The 15,205-nt window shown below is 32.0% G+C and overlaps 2 protein-coding genes across 2 annotated transcripts; one reads left to right on the top strand and one right to left on the bottom strand.

Annotated features, from left to right (window-relative positions):
- Nucleotides 1–2,438: 2,438 nt before the first annotated feature.
- LOC119675932 (submaxillary gland androgen-regulated protein 3A-like) lies at nucleotides 2,439–2,867 on the bottom strand. The gene has a single exon (XM_038087151.1). It carries the CDS (start codon nucleotides 2,865–2,867, stop codon nucleotides 2,439–2,441), a length of 429 nt encoding a protein of 142 aa, XP_037943079.1.
- Nucleotides 2,868–5,409: 2,542 nt separating this feature from the next.
- LOC119675933 (submaxillary gland androgen-regulated protein 3A-like) lies at nucleotides 5,410–5,832 on the top strand. The gene has a single exon (XM_038087152.1). It carries the CDS (start codon nucleotides 5,410–5,412, stop codon nucleotides 5,830–5,832), a length of 423 nt encoding a protein of 140 aa, XP_037943080.1.
- Nucleotides 5,833–15,205: the final 9,373 nt, after the last annotated feature.

Below are 15,205 nucleotides of genomic sequence, written 5' to 3' on the forward strand. Positions count from 1 at the left end.
TTATAGCAACAAAAAGTTATGTGTATAATTAATGTGATTATAACTACCCCTTAATATCCATATTTACATATCATACCTATAGGTAGTTTATGCACAATAACTTAAACTTATGTACTATAATTACTTATCATCCCTATAGCTATATTAATATAAAGTTATGTGACTCACTCGTAGTCTTTCTAATTCCAAATCCAACAAAATGCTGTAATGTATTTTTTATATATTGAAATTTGTATATTGAATTGTCAGCTTTCAAGTGCATTATGCGTTTAATTAAAATTTAATCTTTATTGTATATCTTCATATATCCACAAAGTAAATCCCCTTTAGAGATAATATTACTCAAACACAGAACGTATCAAAAGGATGCAAATTATAGCCAACATAAATGAGTTCTCCAAAACTTTCACACACAATATATAAATGCTGCTTTTGTAAATTGTTAACTTAAGTACAAAATAGACTGGAAGGAATTGAAGTAGTTTTGTGTCATCTGTTCAAGATACACAAAGCGTCATTACCACATTTGTTCATTCCGAAACCCATTTACTCACTCCCCCCTAACATCAGCTACAACTAAAGCAGGAGTCACATACAAACCCGTGTCAACAACAACATGGAAATAATTTTTCCGCACACAAATCTGTTTGAAAAGTAGTTCGAGGTCTTCCATATCCAAATAATTCTATCCATGTATGCAACGCTGGCTGAGTTGGTGTTGGTGATGGTGATGTTGCGTCTTGGATTCAAAACTTTTGTGACATGAATGCGACTTTATGTGCTGCCAAGCATTCATTTTCCTTTGTGCAACTCGTTTGTGTGCATATTGTTTCAAGCGCAACTATTGAAAGGACACGATGTCATCATTGTCTGCCATCAGGAGTGACATTACTTTGCTTCAAACAGTGAAAAAGACATACTATGACATGAGTGCTTTTCAGTTTGTTAAGAAAACATACATATATTCTCTTCTACGGGCATGTACTTGTTTGTGCTGATAAGTGCATAGACATTCCTTCTTATGGAGTTCATCAGAGAACTGTTTTATTTTGAATTTATTTATTGTAATTCTATGCTCAGAAAAAAGGAACACTCTCTTCTTTATTTCTGATTTTACATAAACTTCATTTTAAATTCTGGTTACTTGGGATCTATGTCAAGTAAAACCAGCATGTATGCTTTTATGCATTTATATGGTAATTAATATTATTCCCTTACATGTATGTGCTCTTCATGTACTATTCAAAAGTATAGGAAGTAAGTTTACTTGCATATGGTCATAGGGCGTAAATGGAGTTTTTTAGACGATTTAACATTTTACATTCATAATTGCAGGAATTGCTTCAGTTTCAGTCCTTTGGCACTCAATGAAGGACAAAAAAGCAATATAATTAAATTCAAAAACATTAGATATATTAATGGTCTCAAGTGATGGCTCTTAGGGAAGGCACACCTTGTCTGGAAGTAGCTAATATATTTAATAAGAATATATACATGATATAAGATAATCAAATTGCTTTAAAGTCCTTAAGTTCACATACGTGAAAAACCTGGACATATCGTTGACATCATGGATACATTTGTTCAATTGTATTTATGCTTAACAATAAATAATATAATAATAACTTATAATAATAATTTATTATAATTATTATAATTTATAATAATAAATAATAAAATATTGAAAGACTTAATAATATGCAGGCACGTGAATACAAGTTCTATTAAGAATAAATTTAGCACTCTCATTTAGATGTCCGAAAAAGATCAGGGAACAATGTAGAAAAATTGAATCCCCTATCTAATCATTCCTAATGCAGTTGTACAGAGAACGATGAAAGTACCTTACATATGTATTGTTGCAGTACATCATATATGCGGCGACGATTAACTATTTTAAGGGTTTCTTTTATTCAGGATCTTGTGCAGCTACAGGACAACCATCTGAAGTGCATTTGTGAATTTGGTAAAGGCTCTAGGTGGCTCTTAAACTTCTGAGTTTCTTAGGTGGTGACATTGAGGTAATAGGCCTTAGTAAATCCTTAGGATAGCAGGCGTACACCTAACCTAACTTAAATTGTATCCAAGTTTAATCTAATCCACAAAAAATTATATTATTCTATTACTCTATCCTCTGAGCAGCTGATGTGTTCTTTATTGTTAATATCTAATATTTAAATGTCCACTAATCTATGAATGTGGATGGTTTAGATTAAATTTGGAATGCAGAAAAATTATAAACTTTTCTTCTCCGTACATCGAAAGTTATTTTACACGATGCTTTTACAACTTATTTACAAAAACAAACACAACACAAATAAAATTGTAAATACGGATTATTAAGAAATTCCATTTATTGTGTTTTACTTGGCGATTATATAATTTCTATTTCTTGTTCTTACAACAAAAACCAGGCTACAAGTTTTGGGACTGTACTTTTAGCCTACTGTGGTATCAATGTCGTCCTCCACTGTAGTTGCTTCAGTGTCTGTAGTGACAGTAGTTGCTTCAGTACTGCCTGAATCGGTTGATGCATCGGTGGTAGCATCAGTGGTTGCATCTGTCGTTGTAGTGGCTGTCACTGTTGAAGATACTGTTGAAGATACTGTAGAAGATACTGTAGAAGAACTACATGGCGGTCTTGTTCCACGGCTCGGTCTTGGTCTGCCTGGTCCTGGTCCTGGTCCTGGACCTGGACCTGGTCCGCCTGGTCGTGGTCGTCCCGGTCTTCCAGGACGTCCTGGTCCAAATGGATTGCGTCCTGGTGGCCCACGACCAGGTGGTCCACGACCTGGTGGACCACGTTGAGCATGTGCTAAGACTGCTAATATAAGTGCAAAAAGCAGCGTTAGTGTTACAGCTCTCATTTCAAGGTGATGATTGCAAAACAATTGAAAAGTACAGGTTTTTATAGTTGACTCGATTCATTAAACTTATTTACATAGGTGTTACAGGTCAGAATAAAAACAATACAGCTCTTACGTATTTTGTAATACAATTTGTTTAGCTACATATAATTGTAAACTATAATAAATAAGTTGTTTAAATATCTTTTCATATATGTATCTTATTATAGATATATTCTATTAACGGTTTCTTTTATGAAAATAAAATAGAACGAAAGCAATATCTAAAAACGTCATTTACCAAAGTATACTGATAATGTTATACTGCATATGAATTGCCTCATGAAATGGAATTTTTATCAATTCCAACGTAACTCCCATGCAAGCACTAATTGGTACAGTTGGCTATTGTAAACATTTTATCTTTAGAATTCCATGAAATTGATTTGGAGTTTCAGTTGTAATATATACAGGGATATAGGGTTTTTAAAAGAACTCCACTTAAAATCAACATGCAGACATGAAACCTCCAATATGTCAGTAAAAGTTATTTAAATAGATTATTCCATTTAACATTTAGGATCTTTTACTTTGATACCTAATACATCATTCTACTTCAATGGGTTACAAAACTACGATCTCTACTTTTTTGGAAACTCAAATATTTTCCTGGATATGGGAATTGATTTTAACAGTATCTTAGGTTTCTTTCGTGGTAGAGTTTACTTAAAAAAACATTTCTTCTCGGTCTCTACTAAAAACACACCTTACTCCAACTAAATTCTTTTTTTATTCTTTTAATGTCGAAGAATTATTTCCTGTATTTATAACACTTTGTTCCAAAACATTCTATTATAAGATAATAATATTATCAAAGAAAAACTCCAAAAGTAAGCAGAATAAGTAACAAAAACGAATATTAGAACAATTTCACAAGAACAGTATCTTAAACTTTACGGAACCATCACCAACCAAAATGAGTTTGTATATTACAATTTACATTAAAATCACATCCTAAAAATATTCCAAAATAGCTTCCTTTTAATAGAAGATTGCTTTTTAACCATATAAGAATTATAATTCGCGAGAGTTACTTCAATATCAAATGAACTTTTTGAGAGCTATAATACCTTATATACAGGAAGTGTTTTGAGATTTTCGTTTTTTTTTTGCGAAACTATATTTCCGAATTATTACTCTGTTTCTGGTGCAACGCTTCCATTTTTGAATGCTGGTTTTATTTATTTATCCATATCGATTTTAGTATTTATATGGATATAAATATGTATTTAGAGATCATATAGATGTATATATACATAACTCAGTACCATAAATAAAATAAAATAAATATTTAAAACAAAATATCGATTCTGAGGAAGGATCGCCAGATTAGTTAGGGTTATCCATTTTGTGATTCCAAAAATAATAATTTCAAAAAACTTCTTGTATATTAAGTATTATAGCTCTCAAAAAGTTCATTTGATATTGAAGTAACTCTCGCGAATTATAATTCTTATATGGTTAAAAAGCAATCTTCTATTAAAAGGAAGCTATTTTGGAATATTTTTAGGATGTGATTTTAATGTAAATTGTAATATACAAACTCATTTTAGTTGGTGATGGTTCCATAAAGTTTAAGATACTATTCATGTGAAATCGTTATAATGTTCGTTTTTGTTACTTATTCTGCTTACTTTTGGAGTTTTTCTTTGATAATATTATTATCTTATAATAGAATGTTTTGGAACAAAGTGTTATAAATACAGGAAATAATTCTTCGACATTAAAAGAATAAAAAAAGAATTTAGTTGGAGTAAGGTGTGTTTTTAGTAGAGACCGAGAAGAAATGTTTTTTTAAGTAAACTCTACCACGAAAGAAACCTAAGATACTGTTAAAATCAATTCCCATATCCAGGAAAATATTTGAGTTTCCAAAAAAGTAGAGATCGTAGTTTTGTAACCCATTGAAGTAGAATGATGTATTAGGTATCAAAGTAAAAGATCCTAAATGTTAAATGGAATAATCTATTTAAATAACTTTTACTGACATATTGGAGGTTTCATGTCTGCATGTTGATTTTAAGTGGAGTTCTTTTAAAAACCCTATATCCCTGTATATATTACAACTGAAACTCCAAATCAATTTCATGGAATTCTAAAGATAAAATGTTTACAATAGCCAACTGTACCAATTAGTGCTTGCATGGGAGTTACGTTGGAATTGATAAAAATTCCATTTCATGAGGCAATTCATATGCAGTATAACATTATCAGTATACTTTGGTAAATGACGTTTTTAGATATTGCTTTCGTTCTATTTTATTTTCATAAAAGAAACCGTTAATAGAATATATCTATAATAAGATACATATATGAAAAGATATTTAAACAACTTATTTATTATAGTTTACAATTATATGTAGCTAAACAAATTGTATTACAAAATACGTAAGAGCTGTATTGTTTTTATTCTGACCTGTAACACCTATGTAAATAAGTTTAATGAATCGAGTCAACTATAAAAACCTGTACTTTTCAATTGTTTTGCAATCATCACCTTGAAATGAGAGCTGTAACACTAACGCTGCTTTTTGCACTTATATTAGCAGTCTTAGCACATGCTCAACGTGGTCCACCAGGTCGTGGACCACCTGGTCGTGGGCCACCAGGACGCAATCCATTTGGACCAGGACGTCCTGGAAGACCGGGACGACCACGACCAGGCGGACCAGGTCCAGGACCAGGACCAGGACTAGGCAGACCAAGACCGAGCCGTGGAACAAGACCGCCATGTAGTTCTTCTACAGTATCTTCTACAGTATCTTCAACAGTATCTTCAACAGTGACAGCCACTACAACGACAGATGCAACCACTGATGCTACCACCGATGCATCAACCGATTCAGGCAGTACTGAAGCAACTACTGTCACTACAGACACTGAAGCAACTACAGTGGAGGACGACATTGATACCACAGTAGGCTAAAAGTACAGTCCCAAAACTTGTAACCTAGTTTTTGTTGTAAGAACAAGAAATAGAAATTATATAATCGCCAAGTAAAACACAATAAATGAAAATTCTTTAAAATTTTATTTGTGTTATGTTTGTTTTTGTAAATAAGTCGTAAAAGCATCGTGTAAAACAGCTTTCGATATATGGAGAAGAAAAGCAATTGATTCCATTATGAAAATTTATATATAGCTTATACTTTACGTTCATGTAACCAATGAATTTCCTCCATGTTCCAAATTTAATCTAAAGCATTCACCTTTATGGACTAGCAGACAATTAAATAGTGGATATTAAGCTTAAGAACGCTTTGTGAAGGAAGTTATTCTTCAGTGTAGAGAAAGATTTGTGGAAAGGATGGGAATGTTCTTTTGTACCATAATCTGTGTTGTTTAAATATTAAAAAAAATTTTACTTATTTTAGTAGTTGTTATTTTTCGGTGTAACATTAGTGCTAAACTTCTACTTTTTGTCTTATTACTCTATTTTTTTCACTCTATACAGATATGGCTAATTTGAGGAACGTAAAAATTGCAATGTAGATTGTAAAGCAGTTTCCGTTTGTAGGCTAGAAGAGTAAGCATGTCTTTCCTTTTACGACGTAAGTAAAATGCATCATTTTGCTAGACAGGCTAGCACTTGAAACAACTATTTGTAAGTTGTACACTGAAAGAAAAAACTCTCCATTATTAACTTTACATCTGGACAGCCAATGGGAATCCTGTATAAAAGCAAAGCATGGTGTCCTACAAACGAAAAATATGTGCTAGGTACTTGAGTTGAGAGGCATGTGACTTATCACGTGTTTATTATTGGAAACCTTTATCTTATTGGACATAAAAGGCATCCCAATGGATTAGCTTCAAATTTTTTTAACAATAGGCGCTCTTCAAATATTCTAGGGATTTGAATACTGTTTTGAATCAGCTGTTTTGAGATCTTCTCTGTTTGTTTCTTATCCGGATATGGTGTGCTGCTAAAACAGCTGCTTCATTTTGATGTTACAATTCTGCAACAGACGTGTTCTCGCACTCTTAAATTTCAGTAGATCATTCTTGCACTTCATGCACTTTGCAATGATTTTGCAATGAGTTTGCAGGACAGAGTGAATACCTCTATTGTACTTGTTACTGTATAATACTGGTAAGCGGTCTCCATTGAGTCTAGCGATTTCTGATTGTCTTCTGTTAAAAATTATCCTATCGTTGTGAAAAGAGATGGTGAATATAATTATCCATAATTTCTTTTTTGTGAAGTTTATTATTACATAAAATTGATATTGAATATTAAATAAATTAATTGTTTTTCTTTTTTTTTTTTTGAAAAACAAAACAAAGACATATTTAAACTAAAAACGTAATCATGTGTTACTTCTTTAGGGAGCCTTAAATATTGTGGAATTATGTTGGGAATGAACCGCAGTTACTAGCATCCATCGACCGCAATTACTAGAAAAAACTCATGCCAGTTCACCACAAAAGGAAATTATTAACAAGTAAAATCTAAAAATGTATGTAGAATGCAGCACAACTTACTCGCAGGCCATGTGGGAATCTAAAATTATTATAAATTATTTCCATTTGTTGCGATGATAACGCAACGTGCGTGTAGGCACGAACATGTGAAAGTACGGAGTGTGCACTTTTGGTACTGGAACTTGCGGTTCGGGCACAATATCAGCAGATGAACAACATTTAATTTGTTCTACAAAGCGTTTGCCATTGTTGCGAATTGAATAGAGCATTCAATGTGTAGGAATTTACAGTCCCTCGTGAGATATCAGCGTAGTACACAACTTGAATACTAAGTGAAATTATTGCGAAAAGAATTTAGTAGCATCGATTGAGATCTGGCGGATGTGAATTTCAATTATGGTATGTCAATTGCTGTTTATGGTCAATGGATCTGCCGATGGGATTGCCTACGCTACTTGAAATAAACTTGTTCAATCAAAGAAAATATTCATTCTTAATAAATATCAAGTCAATCAAAACTAAATTAAGAATGTAGTTTTAAATAAGCTCTAAGAACTATCGTATTGATGATGGAGTAAGTTCAAAATTTAAGAATATTCAGTTTATTATTTGAAGATTCCAGTTCCCTTCCAATTGTTGTCAATTTAACATTTAATTGCTTATATTATAATAAAATTCAGAGAAAAAGATTGCAATAATAATTAAGAAAAGTTTAAAAGAACACTTCGAATACGATTAGTGCTATATCACAAACAATACTAAGGACCCTCGCGAAAGGCAGTGGCAGCTGCCTAATAAAGTTCCTTTCTTTTCTTGAGCTTAAAAGAAAGGAATTGTGCGTGAACCCGTAAGAAATTTGGAGTACGTAAAACTAAATAGACCAACATAGGCTAACTTTAACAATAAAATAAATAAAAACACCATAAGACCGTTCTCTATTAGTATATCTGGATTCAATCTGCCGATTTATAGTGTAAAACCATGAAAATTGTCGATATGCCATTGTATTCTTAAAAAGACACTGTATGTTATGGTATTTGGAGATGTGATAAGCATGTACTTTTAAGATATCACAGAAACTTTCCATTCTGATTAACCTAGCCACAGATTGTCACATTTTTTCGTATTCTAATAGGAGATATGGACATGTTATTTCAATAAGACAGTGCCACGAACCACCAAACACTGCTTGTTTTGACTGTAATACGCGTGATAATTCCCGAATTTACAAATTTACGTTTTGATGATGTGAGTTCTTGACTGAAATCATGCTATTTGTTACCACTTAATTTGTTTTGTAGGTGGGAAACGCAAGGATCGTCATTTTGCAGACATGGCTCTAATTCTCTTCGCTTTGGCCAACAAATTGCTGACAATTCTTCAAAATTTATCTTAGGATATCTCTCTCTCTCTCTGTCTCTTATCCTCATCTCCTAGTGGAGCTTTGGACATAGTACTGTAAAATTACTTATTCAGGGCATGGAAGAATGATATTGAAATTCACTCTTGCAGGTTCGTGAAATTTAACAAAAATTTTAATCACAAGTGTTTTATTGGTACTTATTTTTGGAGTCACAAAATAGGTAACCCATACTAAACTGACGATGGTTTCTCACTATTGAATTGTTCATTTTAAAAATTTATTTTAATTTATTTTTATAGCTCAAGAACAGTGGCAGCTCAGTACTTTAGGGGCCCTCTTCCTTAAGTAACTTAACCAACTTTAAGACCTCTCACTAAACAACATACTGAGCTTTGTCAAGGCTTCCAGATAGTTGTAAACTTCTAGTTTATTAATTATATGGCAGCATCATGGACTAATAGGCCTAAGTGGATTCCGTTTGGATCGCTGGTAAAACCTAACGTAAACTAACCTATATACATTGCATAGATAAATAGAAATAGGTAGAGATTGTTTCGAATAGAAAAACTGAAATATACATATATATATAAATATATATACTTACGTAGGTATAGACCTTCATGGGTACGAGGACGCCACTCCAAACTAACCTACATAATTACACACATACGTTTTATCATTCTTATAAAGAAATTATTATTTTATTTATGAAACATTAATTAAGGACTTCATCATCAGATCACTATACATATTGCTATACATATAAACCTTTTAATGTGAAGTTCAATATCATTCTTCCATGTCCTAAATAAGTAGTTTTACAATACTATATCCTAAGCTCCACTGCGAGATGAGTATAAGAGAGAGAGATATATCCTAGGATAATTTTCGAAGAATTATCAGTAATATCTTGGCAAGAGCGAGGAGAGTTTGAGGCACGTCTGCATTAATACGATTATCTGTGGTTTCGATCCACAAAACAAATTCTGTGGTAACAAATCCTTTGATTTCAGTGACAAATTCACAGATCGCTATTTTCCGCCTTTATAGGTCAGTTAAGTCATACCTTCGTATTAATAAATTTTTCGTTATAAGTTTCTCTTTTGTAAACAATTTGTACTAAGGTGTCTACATTACAACCGAAAAGTAGAACAAAATACAAAATTCATAGAAATTTTTATTAGAAATATTTTTCATTCCGTTTATGGGAAATTATTTAAACCAACTTGACTTAATGTTAAATGCAAAGCCAAATCAGTCGCTATGACTACTTAAGTTGCAAAAAATGGTAACTTAGGAAAACTAGTGAGTCTATTTGGTGAATAATAAAAAAAGTGTATGAATATAACACAAAAAGCCATAAAATGAAAAGCCAAAATCTTAAAACCATTTAAGGGCACACAAAGCAAAACGTTCAGATACATAATGCAGCAACTAACAAACAGCAGTTTGTACAAATACAGTCGAGTGCGGATGCAGATACTTGGCACAGATACTCGCAATTATAGTAACGTATGCGCTTTTATGTGGAAAAGTGCATGAGAATGCAAGCAATGCAAATAAAACACTAAAAATCGTCTGTGCAGCACAAGATGATGATGACTACTTTCTCGTTACAAAAAGATACAAAATGGTTATTGATAATGAAGCATGCAAGAGATGTTTGAGATAAAATGTTATAGATTCTGCGGCAAGTTCGTGAAACAAGTTCTAAAATTGAAATACATACATTACACGTCTGTTTAAGTAACTTAAGTACTTTGTTTTGCAAAGGATTATGGCTGTGTTACCACCTCATGGACTTCAAAACAAGATAGTCAGACTGATAATAAGTTGCGGAAATATTTATTAGTCACTTAGAAAAATAATAGATATTGTTATTTGATTGGATGTCTTGCAATTTTAAATGAAAAATGAGTAAGAAAATTGAAAAGATCAAGAACATGTGATAAAATTAAAAAAAATTAAAGAAAAAATTAAATCAATATACATTAAGACTGAAAAGTTTTCGGAAATTCTCATTTAAAATTCGCGCGCTGTATATTTTTCGATATTTTAAGTTTATGTAGTTTGGCAGCACTGTCCTTAATTACTATGCCAAAAATGAGCTCGATCTGTCAGACAGTTCGTTTACGGCAGCTGTTGAAACCAGTTCACCTCAGTAGTGCGTTGCGAAATGTCTTCGACGGTCGTACGACCGTCCTGGAAGGCTTTGTACCACTCATAAACTTGAGTTTTCGATAAAACTGATTCCCCATAAGCCTTTTGTAGCATTCGCAACGATTCTGCACACGAAATTTCGTTCGAAACACAAAATTTGATGCAAACTCTTTGTTCAATATTTTTTTCCATTGTTTTTTTCGCAACGCCCTACTGAGGTGAACTGGTTTCAACAGCTGCCGTAAACGAACTGTCTGACAGATCGCGCTCATTTTTGGCATAGTAATTAAGGACAGTGCTGCCAAACTACATAAACTAAAATATCGAAAAATATACAGCGCGCGAATTTTAAATGAGAATTTCCGAAAACTTTTCGGTCTTAATGTAGTATTAAGATAAATGTGCATTATGTAGTCTTAAAGCAACATACCTATTAAAGTTGTCTTAGGTTGAAGAGAAGACGAGCCATTAGGAAGTGCACTTTTTAACTGAAAGCTTGCTATACAACCTAATAATACCAATAATTCCTTTTATCACAATATTATTAAATATCAAAATCTTAGCGTTTTTCATAGTAAGTGACATTGCCCTTCGATGCCTTATTACAAGTCATGTATTCTAAAATAAGATATCACATCGATTAAATATTGAAGCAGCGAACACTTCTAATCATCGTTGGATTGTACTGCAAATATTGCACTTAAATGATGTCGCATTTGAGAAAGATACAAGTAAGCACAGATAGATATGAACTCTATTGAAATAAGTACATTTTACTGTTAATTGGTGATTGGACAGACAAAAATGGTTCGCCTGGAGTATTACGGAACGGACGTCGACAAATGCGCTGCGGCTTATTTAGACTCATCAATCTTATTTAGTTGCAGCGGGAGCGCCGAGGTGCGCACATTTTATTAAAACACACATACACTGCATGTCAGGCGGTAAAGCCCAGAAGGGCGGTACACACGATATAAGTATTCTCACTTGATTACAATGAATAAGTAATAATGCCATCATTTGCGGGAAACTCACGCATAAGGAAATGTGCGGCTCCCTGACTTCGGTCTGATATGCAATGCAAATATGGTTGGGTGTTGTGACTGAAATTTATGTGGTTACATTTGATAAAATCGTAGACAATAACTTCGAAAAATGCAAAAAACACAATATTAACATACAAAAATCGTGTGGTACTTTATCATACTCGAGGGCATAAATTATGGTCCGTTAAATTTAATCAAAAAACTTCTAGCGAACAGCAGTTACCGAAACAGGAATACTTTTTATGCAGCGAATTAAAAAAAATTCTAAATAAAAACTGAAATGAGGGAAAAAATATTTATCTTATTAATAATTTTTTACAGTTGAAATATATCTATGGATAATTTTTGTATACTTAATGGCTTATGAAATTATTTTCAATTCGTTAATTTATGGCTATGCACGATTTATTAAAGTTATCTACTTAATTTTGCAAAATCTACAAATATCCGTAGCTTAAAATAACTTAAATACTGGTTTCTTAACAAACACAATAATCTGAAAATAGATAAACGGATGGATAGATAGTCATCAGTTCGTCTTTCCATGTTAATAAATCTATCTTTAAATCTATCCATGAGAGCATAACAAAAATTAATGTCTGCTTTACCTATTTACAATAGTATATACAGCATATACAGTTATTGTTGCTATTGTGGTGACCCGCTGGGACCTACTTGCAAAACCCTTTTGGTTGGTGTTGAACGACACTTGGACGTCGAGATGGACGAGTGGTTACGGGACGTAGACCCGGACCAACTCAATCAAGCATTATATCTCATTATATTTATATGTCTAACAATCTTTTTTTCGCTCTTGTAATACAATAAACATAGCTTCAATAAGTAGACCTTTTGATTTTCAAGACCTTTTATTCTACGAACAATAGTAAAATTTCAATTAATAGTAAAATTATATCCTCAAATAAACTCTGTGCTTAACCTCCGTAAAAAATGACTTGTGGACGAGATATTTTAATCATCTTTGCTATAAAATTGATCAGTCTTTATAAGTCTTATTTCTAATATCAAATGGGGCGGCTGGTCTATTTATGAAACACTAGTGTCCAGTATAAAAAACTCTTGCTTAAAATACAACATAAACGAGAATTTAATTAAATTAAAAATCATTTTATAATTAAATTACAGGCTTGAGATAAGGTTGATATATACTTAACCATACGCTTGCTTCGATTATTATCAGATACGAATCCCTAGTCATTCTTCAAGAAGTTTCCAATTATGTCCAACATTTTTTCTCACCTAAATGGTTGGTTCATTAAAGTACATAATATACAGATACAATTATATAAGTTTTTTCTGTTAGAAAAGAGATTTATGTCACTTTCAGGAAAATAATTCAATAATATCCAACAGACAAAAAATACATCAACATAAAGCTCTATACAAAAAGCAAAGCTCTATACTACTTAACTTCAGTTAAAAATCTAATAGAACATCCAAATATATAATATAAAAAAAATTTTGTTGTCGTGGCTATCTACTTTCCGAAACCTCTTTATAAAAATCTAAAGAAATAATAGAAATTAGTAAAATAAACCACAGACTACAAAGCTCTTTGTTTATATGTATTTTTCTCGCAATACTTAATAAGTTTAATAAAAGTGAAAGTAAAATAGTTTTATGACTATAAGTGTAGATAAGGACGACCTCCAACTAGATCAGCTGGTTGTTTAAGCCATCAATGCTGACATTTCTTTCAACAACTTCAGAGTCCCATGTGTTAATAAATTTATTTTCCATCATAGTTTATTTCTAATGTTGCTCCCTCTTTATAATGTGTTTCTTCCAAAAAAAAAATAAAAGAACTTACTCGAGATCCTTAGACATGCTAAGAGTTTATTAAATATCAACAATCCTTAAATATCGTTCTTATTATAGATTAGGTAAATAGAACTAGTTCACATACTATATATATGGTATTCAATCAATAGATATTTGGATTGCAAACCTAATTTTTAATTTGAAAACAACTCGATTTTAGTAAAAACAATTCTGCATACTTTTAGACTACAATTTTATTAATATCATATAAACATTATAGCAATTGAATTTTTGTTAAAAAGTATGCAAAATTTCTTAAACGGGTTTTCTTATTAAAAACGAGGTGTTGGTTTGGTTTAGTTTCCTTATTGAAACTTGGTTTTTCAACTTTTTTCTTTCCACTGACCAAGTTTAACCCACACTTGGAACAAAAGAGACAATGAACCGTCCATTTGCATTGCCAATTCACTTACGACTCTTTGAGTTAAACCATACATACCTAGAATAAAAACAGACCCAGGTTAAAGCCTGCAGTTAAGGGATTTCTGCACTGAATAGGTTAGTACAGAACTTATCTTGTTTTACTCTGTTTCGACTTTAATACACTTTGTTTGCTCTGGCAGTGTTTATCATTCTTGAGATAATAATCTGTTAAGTTTGCACTTTCCAATACTTACTGCCCATGCTTTACCATCTAACTGCTGATTTTTCAAACAAGTGTTTCTAAGTTTCATCTATTATCTATAAATACTTTATAGTCAATGATTGTGTGGTATGATTCTTAATCTTAATTAAACATGTAATTTATAAATCTTAATTATGTGGTATCTCAATTATATCTAAATAAAAAATGAAAGTTAGATTTATTATATCAGTATTGGGATTACCTGTATCATGTTCAGTTAGGAATAGCATTAATTGCGATATCAAGCATTCAACTAATATTTGACTGGCTTTGTGTGTTATGAACCTTCTCAGATATTACACACATTCTTACACATTCTATAGTAACTTCCTTTATTTCATACATTATACGAGTATACGACTGATATATTCGAGATCTTTTTTGAATTAATTTGGATTTCTGCATGATGGGTGATCATACACTGTAGACCAAGACCAACTGATATACCTTGGTGTGCACTCTTTACTGAGAAAAATATTCTCTAACCACACATTTTATCTCATATCAAGAATATGGTATTTTCACCTGAGATTTAATTAAAATCTGATTAAATCTACCAAATTATTTTTCTGAGTGTATGTATGTCAGTTAGCAGAGCAATGTCCGCAACAATATCTAGATCCAAATACTTTAAATACTTCAGTTTATGTTAGTCAATGTTTAAAGCTTACAAATTTAAGTTTCTGTATCTCGGGAAGTAAACTATATCGGCATAAAGAGTACAAAACACAGTTGTTCAAAATAATTGTCATTACTGAATTATATTATCAAATGGGCTTAACCAGGAAATCGAAGTCGCACCGAGGAAGTTTATTTCTGGATATTAATATCTCATCTT

This window comes from Teleopsis dalmanni, chromosome 2 (assembly GCF_002237135.1).
Source record: "Teleopsis dalmanni isolate 2A chromosome 2, ASM223713v2, whole genome shotgun sequence".
NCBI classification, from domain to species: domain Eukaryota; kingdom Metazoa; phylum Arthropoda; class Insecta; order Diptera; family Diopsidae; genus Teleopsis; species Teleopsis dalmanni.